The sequence below is a fragment of the Bubalus kerabau genome, chromosome 5 (assembly GCF_029407905.1).
Source record: "Bubalus kerabau isolate K-KA32 ecotype Philippines breed swamp buffalo chromosome 5, PCC_UOA_SB_1v2, whole genome shotgun sequence".
Classification (NCBI taxonomy): domain Eukaryota; kingdom Metazoa; phylum Chordata; class Mammalia; order Artiodactyla; family Bovidae; genus Bubalus; species Bubalus kerabau.
The window spans coordinates 43,951,007-43,971,893 of NC_073628.1; the positions used below are offsets into that span (position 1 = coordinate 43,951,007).

General features: G+C 36.4%; 1 protein-coding gene across 2 annotated transcripts in view; it reads left to right on the top strand.

The window, feature by feature from the left end:
- TMEM135 (transmembrane protein 135) overlaps window positions 1-20,887 on the top strand; it is a 262,307-nt gene that overhangs the window by 55,032 nt on the left and 186,388 nt on the right. For both annotated transcript variants that reach the window (XM_055581570.1, XM_055581569.1), the window contains exon 4: window positions 4,383-4,416. In XM_055581570.1, coding sequence (XP_055437545.1) covers window positions 4,383-4,416 — 34 coding nt within the window. The remainder of the gene's footprint in view (window positions 1-4,382; window positions 4,417-20,887) is intronic.

A 20,887-nucleotide genomic window follows, 5' to 3' on the forward strand; every position in this document is an offset into this window, starting at 1 on the left:
AGTCTTCTGAAAAGCTTGCCTCTCTATTATCCACTGTATACCATAGAATATAATTATGGAGTCTTTCTCTAGTCTAGAAGTTTGTCTTACCCATTCCTGTGCCTTAAAGAAGTATTTTATACTGTTCTGAAATATTTTGACAAATGAAATTCTATTTTATTTTGAAAGACTTTCTGAAATGATTAAATAAAATATCTTGGTAAACTTAGTGTTTAGGAACATTCACTTTGTTTTTCTTTAATCTCTAATTTCTCCTTATCCATTGAACACAGACATATTTTATATGTATATATAAATATTTAGAAGTTACACTACTAATACCTAATACCTACTGTATTCCCTAGTGACCTGAGTTATGAAATGTGTTACATACAGTGTCATTCAGAAGTTTGAGAAAGTTTACTAAAGAATATTTACACTAAAGTTTCCAGAAAATAAAAAGCATTATCGTCCATCTAATTAGACAAAATAATGTCATTAGAAGATAATCCTTGAAATTTCAGTAGAATGTGAGGATACCTTTTACTCTACTGCGATGTTAAGAAAATGTAATTATTTTAATATTTCCCCATAAGGAATAGTGATACTCTGATTGCACAGTTCTTACAACAGTGGTTCTTAATACTTTTTTAGATAGTACCCCTTGATGTACACACTACTTACATTTTTGATGGAAGTTTAAAAGATTCACCTCCTTTCCCCATCCAAAAAAAGAGCTTATCTGTGGTTGAAAGAAATACTTGACTAACTTTAGGTTGCTTATTCACCGAGTTTCACCAGTCTTCTAATCTAGTGATTAGATTAGAAGAATGGAAGTATTTGTGTATCAGAGCCTCCTGTGAAGTTTAAAAAGTTATTGTCCTCCTTGGCCCCTGCCCTTCCTCTAGGCCCACTTTTTTTCTAACTGACATCTCCCCGCTTCCCCATCAATGTTGTAGCAGTGTTTTAATGTGTTACTTGGTTTCCAGAGAGAATTTACTCACTAGGAAGGCAGTGACTTGTTTGTCGTCAGACTTAGGCTAGATACAGTCAAGTGTTAAATAATAAAATGGTATTTAATCAACTTATCCATTTCCTGTAATACTGGAGGAAGTGACCATCTCTGGAGAAGTGATAAAATAAATTGCTGTTCTGATATTCTAACCTGCCAAATAAAATACCGTCCTCTCATTCTTGAGGCTGTTAGCTTTGGGTTGGAATTCAGATAAAGCTGAGGAGGAGGTCATCTTCCTCAGTGATAAAATAAATTACTGTTCTGATATTCTAACCTACCAAATAAAATACCGTCTTCTCATTCTTGAGGCTGTTAGCTTTGGGTTGGAATTCAGATAAAGCTGAGAAGGAGGTGATCTTCCTCATTATTTGGAAATGGTGAATTGATACTTGGGGCTTCCCAGGTGGCTCAGTGGGTAAAGAATCTGCCTGCCAATGCAGGAGATGTGGGTTGGATCCCTGGATCAGGAAGATCCCCTGGAGAAGGAAATGGCAAACGATACAGTATCCTTGCCTGGGAAATCTATCTCATGGACAGAGGAGCCTGGTTAGCTACAGTTTATGGGTTGCAAAGTGTCGGACAAGACTGAGCAACTGAATAACAACACATTGAAGCTTGAGACCGTAATAGTTTCAAGTACTCTAATAGCAATACATCCTTGGATTTTACTGATAATTGGACACGACTGAGCGACTTCACTTTCACTTCTCACTTTCATGCATTGGAGAAGGAAATGGCAACCCACTCCAGTGTTCTTGCCTGGAGAATCCCAAGGACGGGGGAGCCTGGTGGGCTGCCGTCTGTGGGGTCGCACAGAGTCGGACACGACTGAAGCGACTTAGCAGCAGCAGCAGCAGCAGCAGCAGCGGACTGTGTCAAGGCTTTGTTTATCCTCACTGCACAAAAGCCTGCTAGGATACCGTATTAAACAAATCAGTGAATTTTAGAATTGAAAGATAACTTAGTAAAGATTTTCTACTGTAGAAGCAGTACCTTGGAAAGAATGTGAAACTTGAGTCAGAAGAACTTGCTTTTTGCCGCCTTCATATTTTTAAATAAACCACTTCTCTGATTCTTGGTTTTTAATAGAGTGAGGACAATAGTGTCTGCTTTATACTTTGTATAACTACTGAGAGGATAAAATCTGATTTCAAAATATTAATTATACTGTGTAAATTATTAAATTTTATATAAATGGATCATTTTTTTGCTTGCTAATAAATTAGTGTCTTTAGTCAGTCGTCCCTCTGTCTAGTGGCTATCTTTTGTGATTATATTTCTACAGTATATGTCTATAATGTATTCCTTCTTGTAAGACTGGATTCCTAGTGACACTTTGCTTAGTAATTCTACCATTTGTTTAGTGTCTGTTAGATGCCAGGTACTATTGCAGGTCTGTGAAAATGTAATGGTTAAACAAGATCATCTTTGCTCAGTAAAGATAAACAGTTACAGATGGAAGCTAGTGATGATTCTAGAGTTGGGTTACTGTTATTATCAGAGACAGAATGAAATTAGTGGAACAAATGCTTTTGAAGATAGCATCATGTATTAGTTCACTGCATTGTTGGTGTTCAGTCACTCAGTTGTGTCTGACTCTTTGTGACCCCATGGACTGCAGCGCGTCAGGCTTCCCAGTCCTTCACCATCTCCTGGAACTTGCTCAAACTCATGTCCATCTCATCGGTGATGCCATCCAACCATCTCATCCTCTGTCATCCCCTTCTCCTCCTGCCTTCAATCCTTCCCAGCATGAGGGTCTTTTCTAATGAATCAGCTCTTCACATCAGGTGGCCAAAATATTGGAGTTTTAGCTTTAGCATCAGTCCTTCCAATGAACATTCAGGACTGATTTCCTTTAGGGTTAACTAGTTGGATCTCCTTGCAGTCTAAGGGACTGTCAAGAGTTTTCTCCACCACAGCTCAAAAGCATCAGTTCTTCGGCGCTTAGCCTTCTATATGGTCCAACTGTCACATCCATACATGACTGTTGGAAAAACCATAGCTTTCACTAGATGGACCTTTGTTGGCAAAGTAATGTCTCTGCTTTTTAATACATTGTCTAGGTTTGGCATAGCTTTTCTTCCAAGGAGCAAGTGTCTTTTAATTTCACTTCATAGTGAAATGTATTTTCAGGCACTACCACTGAAATTACAGAAATATTTTTACTTTGGTTTTGTAATGAAGAATACTATTTTTTTGTTCATATGAATCCAGGAATTGAAAAGAACAGGTAAATCCTTGAGAAGCATTTAGCTTTTCCATGTATGTGTGACTTTTAGATGATGATGTTACCCTGATTTTTCTTGATATGATTTATTTAAAATAAGTACTGTTGGAACATCTTTGATTTAGAATTTGATAGGAACTAAAGATTGGTAAGGATTAGTAAGAACAATTTCAATTGGTATATATAAATCATAGAAAAGAAGACTTAAAATGGACCTTACAGATCATCGTATCACTGATTTTGAAATTCATGTTTAGAGGAGCAGTGGAATTCTGTTGTTCTGCTAAGGTACATTAGGACCTGCTGAAGAGGGACATTGCTGGGGGCATGGCCCAGTATGCCTAGGGCGCCTCCCCCTTTCAACCGGGATGGACCCAATGTTGTGTTTTATATATTAGTGATAAATGTAAGTTTTTTTGTTTAATTAGTTTTTATATTTAAAAATATAAGTTAGATAACTAGCTTCCTCATTTTAATGACAAAACTAGAGTACCAGAGAAAGTTAACTGGAACCTTGATTTTTTAACTTCGCTTCAGCATTATTCGATTACATCATACTGCCTCCATATGTGGAGAAGGCAATGGCACCCCACTCGAGTACTCTTGCCTGGAAAATCCCATGGATGGAGGAGCCTGGTAGGCTGCAGTCCATGGGGTCCCTAAGAGTCGGACACGACTGAGCGACTTCACTTTGACTTTTCACTTTCATGCATTGGAGGAGGAAATGGCAACCCACTCCAGTGTTCTTGCCTGGAGAATCCCAGGGACGGCGGGGGCCTGGTGGGCTGCCATCTATGGGGTTGCACAGAGTCGGACACGACTGCAGTGACTTAGCAGCAGCAGCAGCAGCCTCCATATGGCTTTCCAATACATTGCCTGTATTGGAAGGTGGATTCTACCAGTAGACTACCAGGGAAGTCCCAGGCAATAGTAATTTTAAAGAATTCTAGTTAATGAGCACTAAACAGAATATTTAATGACTGCCAAACAGAATGACTTGTAGAATTATGGTACTAAAAACTTAGTTCTGCATAATCTACGCCTTTCCCACCACTCCTGATAAATGATTTGGTAAATTTCTAAAAAAAAATGATGAAGTGATTATTAAGTCAAATTTGTGCTTAGTCTTACTCTCTGTCTTCTTAAAATTATTTGCAGGAGAGGGCTGCTCACAATTTATATGGCCAACTTGGTAAGTAAATCTTTTTTTTTTTTTGCATTTGAGGTTTTTCCATGCATTTTTTTTAAACCTTTTTTTTGAATAAAATTCCCTTAAAAAAAGGAAACGTACTTAAATTTGATAATGTTGTCTGTCTTTGTTTTAAAGGATAGACTTAAATGTTTAAAATAGCTTTGATGCTCTCTGGTTTATTCCTGTTACATTATATGACTGAACTGTACTTATTTCAGGAGGAAAATAGATTCACTGCCCTGTGTTCTTCATTATTCTTTTTTCCTTTAAGCTTAGGTCTTCATCTTTGGTAGTGTGCATATCTGTGTCTGTATTCTCTCTTTATGTATCTTTAATTTCATTTCATATTCTGCTTCTATTGCTAACTTCTTATGGAAAAAATGATTTAAGGATAAGCTTTTATGATGTACAGTTTTCCTGGATTTCAAAATAGCATGGATTCTATTTTTGAATATACTGAATATATTTAATAATATGATAGTCTAGGCTTCTAAAAAATTTCTTAAGTTTTCAGAATTGAAATTAATGTTGCCTTAATACTCTTTGCTGTAGATATATACTCAGGGTATATGATTTTCATTGTTAAGCTCATATTTTAAAAACATATGTGTATTAAAAGCTTTTAAACTTATTTCACATAAATTATAGGCAACATTGAAAAATTCAACTAAGGAAAGATAAATAATTATTTGTTTACCTAAGGATAAGTTTTTGAGTTCTGTAACAGAGGAGACTGTAGTTCAGGGTTGTATTTAGCAACTTATTTCAGTTTTAAAATACTTAATTTTTGCTCTGTGTAAGTTACTGTGCTATGTGCTAGAAGGCAAGATGAAGACAGTCTTTGTATTTATGGAGTTTGCTGTCTAGTGGAAAAGTCACAGTAGAAATAATAATGTTTGAAAAGAACTGGAAGATGAATTATAGGGTGCTATGGAAACCATAATAGTAGCACTAAACTATTCTAGGTGCTACTTTCCTTTCTTATTTTGTAAAAAACTTAAAAATATTACATCTGCATCCCCAGAATGGATTTGAGTTTTAATCCATTTGTTTTCCTTTTAGTTGTGCACATGCTTTTTTATATGACCACATAGTCAAAATTTGATACCCAAATACTATATGTATTTATACACTTTTCTTAAATTCTAAGTAAATTTCCACAAACTTTTTGTGTTGCCTCGTTTAGACTGGAAATTTCTGGAGAGAAGATATTTGATTTTGATTGATATAATCAGTGTTGGAAGATGCCCTAAAAATACTCTGTTTTTTTAAGATTAAGCTTTTTATTTTTAAATAATCATAGATTCCTATGCAGTTGTAAGAAATAATAGATCTCATGTACTCTCTACAGTTTCCCTTAATAGTAGTATCTTACAAAACTATAGTAGATCAAAAGTAGGATATTTACATTGATGTTTATTATAGTCAAGATAGAGAACATTTTCTTCATGTTGCCGTTTTGTAGCTACATTTATTGGGTTGGCTAAAAAGTTTGAGTTTTTCCTAAAATGTTACAGAAAAACCTGAACAAACTTTTTGGTCAACCCAGTACTTACCTCTGACCTTTCCCTCCTATTGCCCAACCTCTGGCAACCACTAATTTATTCTTTATCTCTGTAATTCTTTAGTTTCTATAGTCATTTCAAGAATGTTTTATAAATAGAATTATATAGTACATATTTTTTGTCATTAGCTGTTTTCACTCACCATAGTTCTCTGGAGATTGATTCAAGTTGTTGGGCATATCAGTAGTTCATTCCTTTTTATTGCCGAGTAAGTATACCATGGTATGGATGTACTAGTTTATTTAACTGTTCACCTATTGAAGAACATCTGGCTTGCTTCCAGTTTTTGGCTATTACAAATAAAGATGGTAGAAATATTCACATGCAAGTTTTTGTGTGAACAGGAATTTTTATTTCTCTGGGATGAATGCCCTGGAATACAGTTGCCAGGTTGTATGGTAGCTGAATGGTTAGTTTTTAAAGGAACTGATAAACTGTTTTCCAGAGTGGCTGTACTATGCTGTTTTGATAGCATTTGCAATCTAGAATAAACCTTTATGTGAAACTTTTGTGTGTGGGGAGTAACATTTGTCTGTTAAGTAGATTTGTACTTTTTATGTCCAGATTAATGCATTTCAGGATTAAAAAAGCTTTTCAGAAAGTGCAGAATATAGATTGGTCTTTTATCTTTTGTCATCCAAGGTCTGAAATTTAAAAATTTAATGAGATCAAAACCTCACACATGGATTTTTGACTGTGTTCAAATAAATTTGTACATGATATATTTGGGATACTAATGATAGTCTTAGTATCTTCATCTTCTTTCATCTTCATCTCCCCTTCCTCTAAATATAGCCTTTTATTTATACTATTGCTATGTAACTATTATTTAAGTAAGAGGTGATTAGTGTGGAATAGGTAAGAAATATTTTCAGAGCCTGAATTTATCGTTAAGAAATAACTAAATTCTAGAACTCTATTATATTGCTCACTAGACTGAGTTGAGATTGTTGCTGATTTTAACATCAATGACAAAATTTCTAAATGTTGGGAGCTTTTATTTTACGAAAGTTATTTATTGTATTTAGGTATGTGTTTCTGAATTCGAAAGTAGAGAAAAACATGAAGAAGAAAGTAAAAGTTATCTGTAGTTTTACCATGTAGTAATTGCTAACATTTTAGTGTTTATTATTTTGTCCCCTTCCCTTTCCTCCAATGTCCCTAGATAAATACACATAGATGCATATTCACATTATACATTATATACCCAATAAAAAATTGGGGGCATATTGTTTTGTGACGTCTTTTGTTACTATGGCATATAGTTTTGGTAGCTCATAGTATTAAGTAATCATTCTTTGGAGAGTGTAATCATACCTTTTCACCTAATTTTTGGTTATATTCTCATTACATTGAGTTGCTTTTGTACATACACACATATATCCACTACAATGTTGGGTGACAGTAAATTACTATTTGGTTAGTAATAATGAAAGAAGAGAGTGAAAAAAGCTGGCTTAAAACTCAACATTCAAAAAAATTAAGATCATGACATCCAGTCCTATCACTTCATGGCACATAGATGGGGAAACAATGGAAACAGTGACAGACTTTATTTTCTTGGGCTCCAAAATCACTGCAGATGGTGACTGCAGCCACAAAATTAAAAGACATTTGTTCCTTGAAAGAAAAGCTATGACCAACCTAGACAGCATATTAAAAAGCAGAGACATTACTTTGCTTACAAAGATCCATTTAGTCAAAGCTATTATTTTTCCAGTATCATGTGTGGATGTGAGAGTTGGAGCGTATAGAAAGCTGAGTGCCAAAGAATTGATGCTTTTGAACTGTGGTGTTGGAGAAGACTCTTGAGAGTCCCTTGGACTGCAAGGAGATCCAGCCAGTCAATTGTGAAGGAAATCAACCCTGAGTATTCATTGGAAGGACTGAAGCTCCAATACTTTGACTACCTGATGCGAAGAGCCAACTCATTAGAAAAGACACTCATGCTGGAAAGATTGAAGGCAGGAGAAGAAGGGGATGACAGAGGACAAGATGGTTGGATGGCATCACTGACTCAATGGACATGCGTTTGAGCAAGCTCCAGGAGATGGTGAAGGACAGGGAGGCTTGGCATGCTGCAGTCCATGGGGTCGTAAAGAGTCGGACATGACTGAGCAACTGAACAGCGACAACATTTCATGTTATTTATTTGGCTGCAGTAGGTCTTTGTTGCTGCACGTGAGATCTAGTTCCCCAACTAGGGATTGAACCCTAGCACCCTGTATGGGGAGCCTGGAGTCCTAGCCACTGGACCCCCAGGAAAGTCCCCAAGAAGGTTTTATGAATTGCATGGGACCTGAATATTGAAGAAAGGCAAGAAATTGGAGGTAGCTCTATCTTTGAGACGTGTCTCTGGTGATCATAAGACAAAGTTCTTGCCTTTCCAAGGATTGCTAAGTTGAGGCCAAAATTTAGGGGAAAAAAAAAGAATAAGAAACATTTGTTGAGTTTCTACTCTGTTAGACATAATTGGTAAAATTGGGGTTACCCAAATAAACAAGGTATAGTTCCTGATTCTGAGGACCTTATACTTTACTAGGGGAGAGAGAGATATAAAACCTCATCTCTGTTTTTTAACATTGATAGTTGTCTCAAAGCAGAAAACAGTACAGTATTTAAACTGTGTAGTTGTGAATATAAATCTTGCTAGTTGTTTTTGTGAACTGTGTTATGTTAGGTGTCTTAGGGAGTGGGTGAAGAACTATATATTATAAATAAGGGACATCTCTATTGATGCTTTTGCTTTTATGAGAAGATATTCATTCACTCAGATATGCAGATGACACCACCCTTATGGCAGAAAGTGAAGAGGAACTCAAAAGCCTCTTGATGAAAGTGAAAGTGGAGAGTGAAAAACTTGGCTTAAAGCTCAACATTCAGAAAACGAAGATCATGGCATCTGGTCCCATCACTTGATGGGAAATAGATGGGGAAACAGTGGAAACAGTGTCAGACTTGATTTTTGGGGGCTCCAAAGTCACTGCAGATGGTGACTGCAGCCATGAAATTAAAAGACGTTTACTCCTTGGAAGGAAAGTTATGACCAACCTAGATAGCATATTCAAAAGCAGAGACATTACTTTGCCAACAAAGGTCTGTCTAGTCAAGGCTATGGTTTTTCCAGTGGTCATGTATGGATGTGAGAGTTGGACTGTGAAGAAGGCTGAGTGCTGAAGAATTGATGCTTTTGAACTGTGGTGTTGGAGAAGACTCTTGAGAGTCCCTTGGACTGCAAGGAGATCCAACCAGTCCATTCTGAAGGAGATCAGCCCTGGGATTTCTTTGGAGGGAATGATGCTAAAGCTAAACTCCAGTACTTTGGCCACCTGATGTGAAGAGTTGATTCATTGGAAAAGACTCTGATGGTGGGAGGGATTGGGGGTAGGAGGAGAAGGGGACGACAGAGATGAGATGGCTGAATGTCATCACTGACTCGATGGACGTGAGTCTCAGTGAACTCTGGGAGTTTGTGATGGACAGGGAGGCCTGGCGTGCTGCTATTCATGGGGTCGCAAATAGTTGGACACGACTGAGCAACTGAACTGAACTGATTCATTCACTTGGGCTATTCTTATTATTCATAATATCTGTAAGTAAGCCTGGATAATTCTCAGTTATTAAACCTATGTGATTTGCAGCCTTAGCTATAAATGTCATAAATTATACTTTAACTAGCAGTTTTAAAAATTATGAAGTCTTACAGTTTAATACAGTTTAATTAATGCCCATGTGAAAGTCTTTAAGTTCTATGTTAGCAAATTTTGGAAAGAAAAATGTAAAATTTTAAAAATTGTATAGTTTTTTCCCCCAGATTTTTAGAGTTGATAGAGAATTAGTTGTTAAAGGGCAAAATGTAGAGGAGATATACAAAAAAAGAATTAAATATATTCTCTGGCTTTTGCCCAAGATATGTCTATAAGATGATGGAAGTGTTTTTGTGAAGGTAATATGCCAGAACCAATTACCCACAAGAACACCAGCTGCTAGGATTCAGCTTTGCCACAGTTTGATTTAAAAGAAAACGCATAAAAGTTAGCATTTACATGAGTTCCTTTTATTTAGTTGGTTGTGACGATGACTGAGGATTCCAGTTTTTCAAAACTTATAATTTGCTGCTAACAATTATTTAGGGTGTGATGTCAAGTGTAGTTCATTTCTGTTTAGTTTAAATATAATTTATGACATTTACCAATCTTTCTATGTAAGTCTTTTGAAAACTTCTTTCTGCAATTTCCTTTATGCCACCAAGCATTCAACAATGCATACATTTTAAAATTGTAAACATATATCTACAGGCTTGTCTCTAGCACTTGTTTTTTAATTTCAAACATGCAGTGTCTTTGATTAAAACATCTGTATTTGATTTTTCAAACATACGGTTTGAAAATGTTGACTCATATGTTTTCTTGTAAGGCTACTTCAATTTAATTAGATTCAGCAGGTATTTATTATATATCAGCTATGCTAGGCACATGAGGATACAAAAGAAATACAAAGTGGATTGTAAACTAGTTGGAGAAATTTGATAGATGAACTTGAAAAAAAAAGTAAACTGAAAGTATTAAATTCAAAAAGCAATTATAAATACTCTTTCAAATTGCTCCCCTAAGCCTTCCTTTTGCATCAAAAGACATCAACCACTCATCTAGTTGCTCAGGCCAGAAACAGGCATTTTAACTCTTTTCTTCATCTTATACTCTTGGTCCAAATTAGAGCTTCTTGATCTGCTTAAAATTCAGAAAAACCTTCCCTTCTCACTTCTCACTGCACCCGTGTACAATATAAACACCTCACAAAGCTGGTATCTCTCTGACCTCATCTGCTCTTCTTATTCTTTACACTGGATTGCTTTTTTCTGTAGAGTATTTGATGCTTGTTAGTCCTTTATTGGAGAAGGCAATGGCACCCCACTCCAGTACTCCTGCCTGGAAAATCCCATGGGCGGAGGAGCCTGGTAGGCTGCAGTCCATGGGGTCGCGAAGAGTTGGACACGACTGAGCGACTTCACTTTGACTTTTCACTTTCATGCCTTGGAGAAGGAAATGGCAACCCACTCCAGTGTTCTTGCCTGGAGAATCCCAGGGATGGTGGAGCCTGGTGGGCTGCCATCTATGGGATTGCACAGAGTCGGACACGACTGAATCGACTTAGCAGCAGCAGCAGCAGTCCTTTATAGCTGTAGCACTTTTGGGGGACAGGGGTGGGGTCTTGGAAATCTATTTCCCTAAAATATTCTTGGCTAGCACCTTCTCCTTATATGCTTCTTAACCTATTGTTCGGAGAAGGCAATGGCAACCCGCTCCAGTACTCTTGCCTGGAAAATCCCATGGACGGAGGAGCCTGGTAAGCAGCAGTCCATGGGGTTGCTAGGAGTCAGACACAACTGAGCGACTTCACTTTCACTTTTCACTTTCATGCATTGGGGAAGGAAATGGCAACCCATTCCAGTATTCTTGCCTGGAGAATCCCCGGGACAGGGGAGCCTGGTGGGCTGCCATCTATGGGGTCGGACAGAGTTGGACACGACTGAAGCGACTTAGCAGCAGCAGCAGCAACCTATTGTTACATCCTAAGAGAGTCTTTACTGTTATAGTTAATGCAGCTTCCCCTCACCTCTCTAACTTGTACTCTTTTCTTTTTCATGGGTCATATAAGTAAATTAAATTTTAAAATTTAGAAATTTTCTTATTTGTTTGCTTCATTTTCCCCGCACTGTATATAAGCTGCTTAACAGCAAGAATTCTTGCTTGTTCACTGACATCCCTAGTATCCACAGAGTTTAGAATATAATATGTGCTTAATGAATAGTTACTGAATGGATGGAGCTTGGGAGCAAATACTCTAGAAAATGGCAAAGATGAGAGAGAATGACCCTTATCTTCTAAGTTGGTGAACATATTAATAATACCTATTCTTCTTCTTTCCTTCCATTAACTTTGAGACCCAAGTTGTTTAAGCCAACCAAATGAGCTTGTTTTCTCAAGGGAAGGTAAACAAAAGAGTAAGTAGATCTGTTATCAACTGATCTCCTGAGCTAGTAGATTCCTTTGTTGGATGGTTTCTTATGAGTACCAGAATTAGGGATGCTATTTTTCTTTGTATTCTTACTCTGATTCTTTAAATCACATTGAGGAATGTGCTTTTGGTGCCCAGTATAACATTTGGGTGATCTTGTGTTCTTAATGCTGAAACTCCAGTACTTTGGCCCCCTCATGTGAAGAGTTAACTCATTGGAAAAGGCTCTGATGCTGGGAGGGATTGGGGGCAGGAGGAGAAGGGGACGACAGAGGATGAGATGGCTGGATGGCATCACTGACTCGATGGATGTGAGTCTGAGTGAACTCCGGGAGTTGGTGATGGACAGAGAGGCCTGGCGTGCCGCGATTCACGGGGTTGCAAAGAGTTGGACACTACTGAGCAACTGAACTGAACTGAACTGTGCTCTTATCTTCATTTGGTAGAAGATGAGATACTTTGCTATCCAAGGTAAATAGATTCTTAAAAATTGTCATGGGCCACTTGATCACAAAGGCAGACATAGAGCAGGACTTGTGAGCATGAAAAGGGGAATTATTAGAGACTCCCTCTTATTTTCTTTTACTGAGAAATTTAATGCTGTTTTAGATCCTTTGGAGGAGGGCATGGTAACCCACTGCAGTATTCTTTCCTCGAGAACCCCATGGACAGAGGAGCCTGGTGGACTCTGGTCCATAGTGTTGCGGAGTCAGACATGACTGAAGTGACATAGCATTCCTGCATTTGAAGATCTATTGACACCGTGTTTTTGAGACGTATGTGTGTTCCTTTATGTCCTTCCCATGTATTGCTCTGACTGCCACCTAGTGTGCCAGAATGTTCATCACTTGATCCTCTGTATGTGCCTTATAATGGCTTTATTGAGATATAAATCACATACCATAAAAGTTTCCCCATTGGAGTGATTTTTAGTACATTCACAAAATTGTGCACCATTAACACCACCTGGTTCATCTAGTGCATTTTACTTGTTCATTCTTCTAGTGATGGGCATCCAAAGTACTTCCAACTCCTCAGTGTCACGATCAATATGGTGAAAATCATCTTTGTATATGACTGTTTTGTGAATTTCTCTGGATGTGCATGGATAAAAGCTGCTGCTGCTGCTGCTAAGTCACTTCAGTCGTGTCCGACTCTGTGCGACCCCATAGACGGCAGCCCACCAGGCTCCCCTGTCCCTGGGATTCTCCAGGCAAGAACACTGGAGTGGGTTGCCATTTCCTTCTCCAATGCATGAAAGTGAAAAGTCAAAGTGAAGTCACTCAGTCGTGTTCAACTCTTCGCGACCCCATGGACTGCAGCCCACCAGGCTCCTCCGTCCATGGGATTTTCCAGGCAAGAGTACTGGAGTGGGTTGCCATTGCCTTCTCCAGGATAAAAGCTAAGAAGGTGTATTTTTAGATTCAGTACTTTCTGCTAAAAGGACAGAGTAGCTTGGAATGTGAGAAAGTATCATTATTCTAGTAGTTCATTTGAACATAGATTTATTGGTTCTTTAGGAGATAATTTTGTCTTGTGTTTCTTTGTCCTGTGTTTCTATTTGAATAATAAAATTCATCCTAGAGATTTTGGGGTTGGAGGTTGAAATTAAATCCAGTAGGTATTCTGCTCTAAGTGTCTTGAAGAACCACTACAGGATCAATTAGGCCAAAGGAAAAAAGGGTGCCATTTTTCTTTAGGCGTGAGATTTCATCATAATTAGTCTTTATACACCTAGTTATATACACTGTTTGCCTTGTGAAGGTAATATGTGCTTCAGTTTTCCTTGAAGGTGGTACGTACGAAGTAAAGACGTTTTCAGACATAGAAATGTGGGAAGAATTCACCACCAGCAGACCTGTACTAGAGGAAATGTTAAAGTTTTCAGGAAGTTTTCAGGAAAATAATAGTAGTTGGAAATATAGATCTACACAGAGAAATGAAGAGCACTGAAAATGGTAACTGTCAACACCTTGGTAGATATAAAAGATACTTTTATTATATATCCCCCTTTAAAAGTGTAATTGATTGCAAAAATAATAGCAGTGTAGTTTGTGAGGGTTATACATAGAAGTAGTGTTTAACAACATTGATACAGAGTTCAGGAGGGAAGAAATAGAAATGTAATAACAGATTTTTATACCATATGGGACATAGTATAAATCACTTGAAGGTATGTATATTATAAACCTCAGATCAACTCAACTATATGTAACCTACAAGAAGTCACTTTAAAAGTAAAGGGACAAATAAATTTAAAATGGGTTAAAAGTAAAAGTTTTGATAAGAGATATATTATGCTCACTCTAATTAGAAGTAAGCTAGAGTGGCTGTAATAACAATGGTGGTAGTGGTAAAGAACCTGCTTGCCAGTGTGGGAGACGAAAGAGATGCGAGTTTGATCCCGGGTCAGGAGGATCCTCTGGAGAAGGGCATGGCAACCCACTCCAGTTTCATGCATGGAGAATCCCATGGACAGAGGAGCCTGGAGGGCTACAGTCCCTGGGATTGCAAAGAATTGGACACTGAAGGGACTTAGCACGTGCTCGTGCATGGTAGATTTCAAAGCAGAGCATATTACCAGAGAGAAAGAGGGTAATTTCATAACAGTAAAAGGATAAATGAATTAAGAGGATGTAATATTCCTAAATGTTTATGCATTTAATAAGAGAGCTTCAAAATAAATAAAGCAAAAACTGACAGAACTGCAATGAGAAATAAACAACATCCTTGATATAGAATGCAAAAAGAAAATCATGAAGGATACAGAAGCCTTGAGTAACCCTATTAACTAACCTAACATTGTCGACGTTTATAGATCATTCTATACAGCAGTATGGAGTGAAAATTATTTTCAAGTATCATCAAAATTTACCATATTCTGTGCTACAAAACGAATCTCAAATGATTCAAGTCATACAATTTATTGTTTGATGTCAATAAAATTAAATTAGAACCAGTAACCAAAAGATATCTAGAAAATCCCCCAATATTTGAGTATATCACAAGATAGCAAAAGTAAAGTAGAAAGTGTTTTGAATTAAATGAAAAAAACAAGCATATCAAAATTGGTAAGATATTGACTGCCTACTTAGAGGGACATTTATAACACGAAATGCCTGTTTAGGAAAAAAAAAAAAGAAAGGTCTTAAGTCAGTGATTTCAGTTTCAACCTTAGGAAGCTAGGAAAAGAAGAGCAGTTAAACCCAAAGAAAGCATAGGTAAAGAAATAGTAAATATTAGAGTGGAAATAAGTGAAAAAAAAAAAATCAAAACCAAGCAGTCAACACAACTCTAGCTAGTTCTTTGAGAAAATGAATAAAATTAACAAACCTTTAAGCCAGATTGATGAGGAAAAAAAGAGAAAAGATATAAATTACCAGCATCAGGAATGAGAGAGGTTATTCCGTTATAGATTATACAGCTGTTACTGAGTTGGCCGAAACGTTTGTTTGGGTTTTTCCACAGAATCTTACGGAAAAAGCCAAACGAACTTTTGAGCCAACCAATTAAAGTATAGTAACTTGGTAATTGAATACGTTTATGTCCATATATTTGTCAACTTAGGTGAAAAGGTTATATTTCTTTAAAGACTGTTGCTGTTGTCCAGTTGTTAAATTGTGTCCGGCTCTTTGGGACCCTGTGGACTCTAGCATGCCGGGCTCCTCTGTCCTTCACTCTCTCCTGGAGTTTGCTCAGATTCATGTCCAGTGAATCAGTGATGCTATCCGACCATCTCATTCTCTGCTGCCTCTTTCTCCTTTGTATCTCAAAAGATATAAACCACCAAAACTCACTCAAAAAGAACAGGTTCTATGCAGGATACAGGATGCTCGGGACTGGTGCACTGGGACGACCCAGAGGGATGATATGGGGAGGGCGGTGGGAGGGGGGATCAGGATGCGGAACATGTGTACACCCGTGGTGGATTCATGTTGATGTATGGCAAAACCAATACAATATTGTAAAGTAATTAACCTCCAGTTAAAATAAATAAATTTATATTAAAAAAAAAGAAATATATAAACTGATCAGCCCTTTATTTATTGAAGCAATTGGATTTGTAGTTTAAAACCTTTTCCCAAAGAAAATTCCATGCCTGGGTAGCTTCCCTGGTGAGTTTCAATAAATATTTAAAGAAGACATGATACCAGTTCTACTCATTCCACTCAAACTGCATCAGAAGGTTGAAGAGAAGCAGTCACTTCAGGATCCATTCTCTGAGGCCAGCATAATTTTGATACCAAAGAAAGACAAAGACACTACAAGAAAACGGAAACAACGGACTCAGAATCCTCATGAATTTAGACACAGTATTCTTAACAAAAGTTTAGCAGATCAGTCCAATAATACCATGTTCAAGTGAGGTTTAGCCTAGGAATTCAAATTTAGCTTAACATTCAGAAGTCAATTAACGTAATGGACTTACAACATACTTAGAAAAGTCATCTTAACAGAGTCAGAATAAACTTTTGACAAAATTCAGAAACTTTTGACAAAAAGTTCTCATAAAACTAGATCAGTGGTTTTCGGTCAGCAGGAGTGATTTCGTACCCCGGGAGTGATTGATACTGGCAAGATACAGAGATAGTCTTGATTCTCAGGACTGAGCGCTGCTGGCACTCATCAGTTTGAATCCTGGTTTACCACTTACAAGCTTTTTCTCAGTTTCCTCCTCTGTCAAATGGAATAATTAATACATTATTTTTTTTTGTGATTATTATGAAGATTAATTAATGTCGTCCAAGAGGAATAAGAAGCCCTTAAACCTAACATTTCTTTACTGTGATAATTACTCTAATAAATGAGAAAAAATACCTAATTCATAGAAATATTTGTTTGCACAGAGAGAATTTAAGATGTGAGTGTATCTGTATCTATATATATATTGATAAAATCGGTAACTAATTACCATTATGGCTTAGGTCTGGCCTGGGAGAGTGTGACATCACCATCAATCATAGAAACATTTTAAAATTATAGACATTGTTCCAAAGAGGAAATAATATTTGGGTTATTAGCATTACATAGTCATTTTCATAATATGAGGTTAGTTTCCCAGAATGCTTTGTGTGAAAGCTGATGTGAAGACATGGGGCCCAACCTGCGTAGTCACCTTGTTTACTTGAACCTAGCTATTCCCTCTTCCAGTTCTGTCTTCTTTTAGTAAATCCAGACTGTGCAAGTCATTATTAATAAAGTCTGGAAACACAGCTGTCCTTAACATGGCTACACAGTATATGTAGATCTGCACTGGGAAGTGACACTCCTAGCAGGGAAGAAGGCAGAAGAAATGCTTAATTTATTTTTGTCCTTCTCTCTGCTTTCCTTAGATAAGCCAAGAATTATTTTTTGAGGGCATATGTGTGTGTGTGTGTGTGTGTGTGTGTAGAGCATGAGTTTAAAGGGAAATTATGAATGAAGTTTTTTTTGCCTTTCAGATATTTAATATATGAGTTTACAGTTTTTGATTTCTTTTTTTTTTTTTTTTCACTAGAACAAGCTTTTCATTGTTTGGAATTTTGTCTTCTATGTTTGTCTTTATAAGTTCTTGCAGGAATAACCAGAATGCTTTGTATTCAGTGAATAATACCTCCATAGTATCATGTTTATCTAATGCCTTTATAAATGCTTTTCACATACCTTTTTGCATTTAACATACCAAACCCACCCAGTTAAAAATAGGCATGATAGCTTTTATTATACCATTTATAGATTATGAAAACAGCATGGAAGGTTATGTGACTTCTAATCTCATATTGATGGCATATAATAAGGTAATATTGAAACCTCAGGTTTTAACTGGGTTTATTAGTGCTTTTTCTAGGCTACTGTATCCTACCTGAAAGGTGTTGGTTGATGACTTTTTAGAATCTAGACTTTTTAAATGAATATTAAAAATAATCCTTAAATGTGGCAACAGTTGCAGTACAGAGCATGATTGTTTTCATTTATGGTCTTTTAATTAAGGTTAAATCTGGAAGTCTGGAATGTAATGGCAGTATTTAAAAAAATTGAGCACTGCTGTGACAGCTTTAGACAGTAGCATGGGATATTAACTCAATACACTTCTGTGTTAAATCATTATATGTCACTTTGGTCAGGAAGGTAAGCATTAATTGTATTTCTAGGAGTTAAGTTATTTGAGTGTGTTGTATTTTAAAGTCAAAGGAAAAATAAATTACTTATTTATATTCAGTTAGCCAACAATTTAAGTTCTGAAAAAGCTTCTTTTAGTGCTTTACTAAATTTTGTAGCTCCTTGGTCATCTGTCAGTATTCTACTGGGTTTTTATGATATTTATGTATTTTTTTTGTATTTTGATATTCAAAAGTATGATCTAATGAAATCTAATTAATATTTGGTTGTTTTTAAAACAGAAGCAAAGAGCTATGACTCTTGTAGTATGGCATTTATCATGTTCATTCTTATTGTGAGATACAAATTTAGTTACAAAGCTAAATATCACCTTTTAATCATCTATACAAAATCATTAAAATGTTTGTCACCCTTAAAGAAAATACTAAGGTAAAAAGTAAAAGTATACTAATTAAGGGCTTAAATACCTTAATTAAAAATAATGCATTATATGTTAAAAATTTTTTTGGAGGAAAAGATGTATGTAGATTTTGTATCATTTGTTAAATTATATGACTGGCATGTGATAAAAAGGGGTCTATGATTTTTTTTTCTACAAGTTAATCTTGTACCATTTAGTGATATTTCTTAGCAACTTTCATAAACATAGCATGAGATTAAACTAACAATTAGTTATATTGCTTATCAGAAATAATACATTGTTTGAGAAATTACATTTAGATGTATCCTACAATGTATGGGTTCTCGAATTTTTTGCATTTTGACATACGATATGCTGTAATTGGTTCAGTAAAGTAAGCAGTACAGTGAAGAAATTGAAGAGATACAACTGGGTTTAATGTGTAGGAGAAAACCAGCTCATTTGGAATATGCTTTTAAGGTATGCTGTTTACACCTCTAATAGCAATTAGCAAAGTAGAGGATGAAATGTCCTGGCCTAACTTGTAAATATCATTTGATGAAAAATAATGGACTCTATTATTTTTATTTTGCTGAAACAGTTGCAGGTAAGGACTATTCATACTAAAACTTGACCTTGTACTTGTGAAGTATTTATTTAAAGAAAAATAGAAAAAGAAAAGAGAAAGGAAAAAAATGAAAAGGAAAATAAAAAGACATTTACTTAAAAATGTACTTGGGCTACACAGACCTAAATTCTTCAGATCTGGCATTTATTATTTTATCTTTGCAATTATTTTGTTGTTGTTGTTAGATGTTTATTATAAATAGACATTTAATAAAGGTATTTTAAAGATTATTCTGTACAATCGGCACTTGTGACAGGATCTGGTTTATTGTATTTGTTAGTGATAGGTTGACTTTCTAGCCCTGAAACTATGGCAGCAGCCTGGTGCCGGCCAAGAGAGAGACAAAAACAGGGCCGTGGAGAAGGAATAGTGGTGTGGAGTCTGGAGACTTACATCCTGGATCAGTGTTCACACCAATTAGCGTTCATATCTTTTGACTCTGTGGCCCCTGGTTGTTAGTCTGGGAACTCTGAGATCTTTTCAGTATTAATTCAGTACTGTATTTTGTTACTAAGAGAGACTTCCCAGCCACGGCTGTGTACTTACTGCTTGTGTTATGATCTTGGTCAAACCGTTTTACTTCTGCCTTCATTTTCTCAGCTGGCATAATTGGTATCATAATAGCTCCGACCTCACAGAGCAATATTGTGAAAATTAAATATGATAGTACATATAAGACTTACTAGTGAGTAGGAAGGTCTCAATAATATTTGCTTTTATTGTTGTCTTTGTTGTTGTTGTGACTGAGTTTGATCATGTGTGTGAAGTCTTCTAAGCATGGAAAAATGTTATCTGTGCTTCCAGGAAAGGTGTATTTTTGGAAAACTTGTATTCTATGGAGGCACAGGTTTCCTTAATTTTAGAACAAAATCTTTGTACTTTTATCTGGTCTTGTAACATTCTGATAGAGAATTCAACCATTTAGGCATCTAAAAATAATTCATTTCACTCCTCTTTTTCCTTCAAGGTATATAGAGTATTGATTAGATAAAGAAGAGTTGATGTCTATTTTTATGTGGTTTTAGTAGGTTTGAATTAGAAATGGAAATATAGTCATTGATAATACTATATGGTAGATTGTGGTGTCTTTCCTCCAGGGAGCACAAAACATTTTAGAAGTGTCAACATATTATAGACATTTTTAATTGTCTCTCTTTTGCTGAGGTAAAATGTGGAAGATATAACAATTGAGAATATTTGTTGTATCAGAGGAACTTGCAAGTGCTAAAATATTTTTACTCCCTTGTTTTTTCTCTTTGCTATGGATATTATAAGAAGAAAAAAACGTAAAGTAATTTGTCCTGAAATTATCAGGTAAATAAGATACAGGGGTTCTCTGCTAACGTGGAAGAAAGCAAGGAAAAGGTGAACTGCTGTGAGACACCAGAGTCACGTTTTAGACTGATCAGAGACATGGATTATTCGTTAGTCTGCAACTGAAGTGTAGGCTGCAATACAGGAAGACATCATTCGTATTTCAAATTGAACATTTTTTTAAGGTACCGTCAGGTGATTTTATTCCTCTTGAGAGCTGTGGTTTACCCCTACCCTACCTCATCCCAGTCTCTCTTTTAGGTGAATGCTGTTACGGTCACCTTCACTTTTTTCTTATGCAACAGAACTATACTTCCATTGAGTTTACTGCCTTTGATGTCTATAAATTGTGTAAACTTAGCTGGCATTGGCACCCCACTCCAGTACTCTTGCCTGGAAAATCCCATGGATGGAGGAGCCTGGTAGGCTGCAGTCCATGGGGTCGCT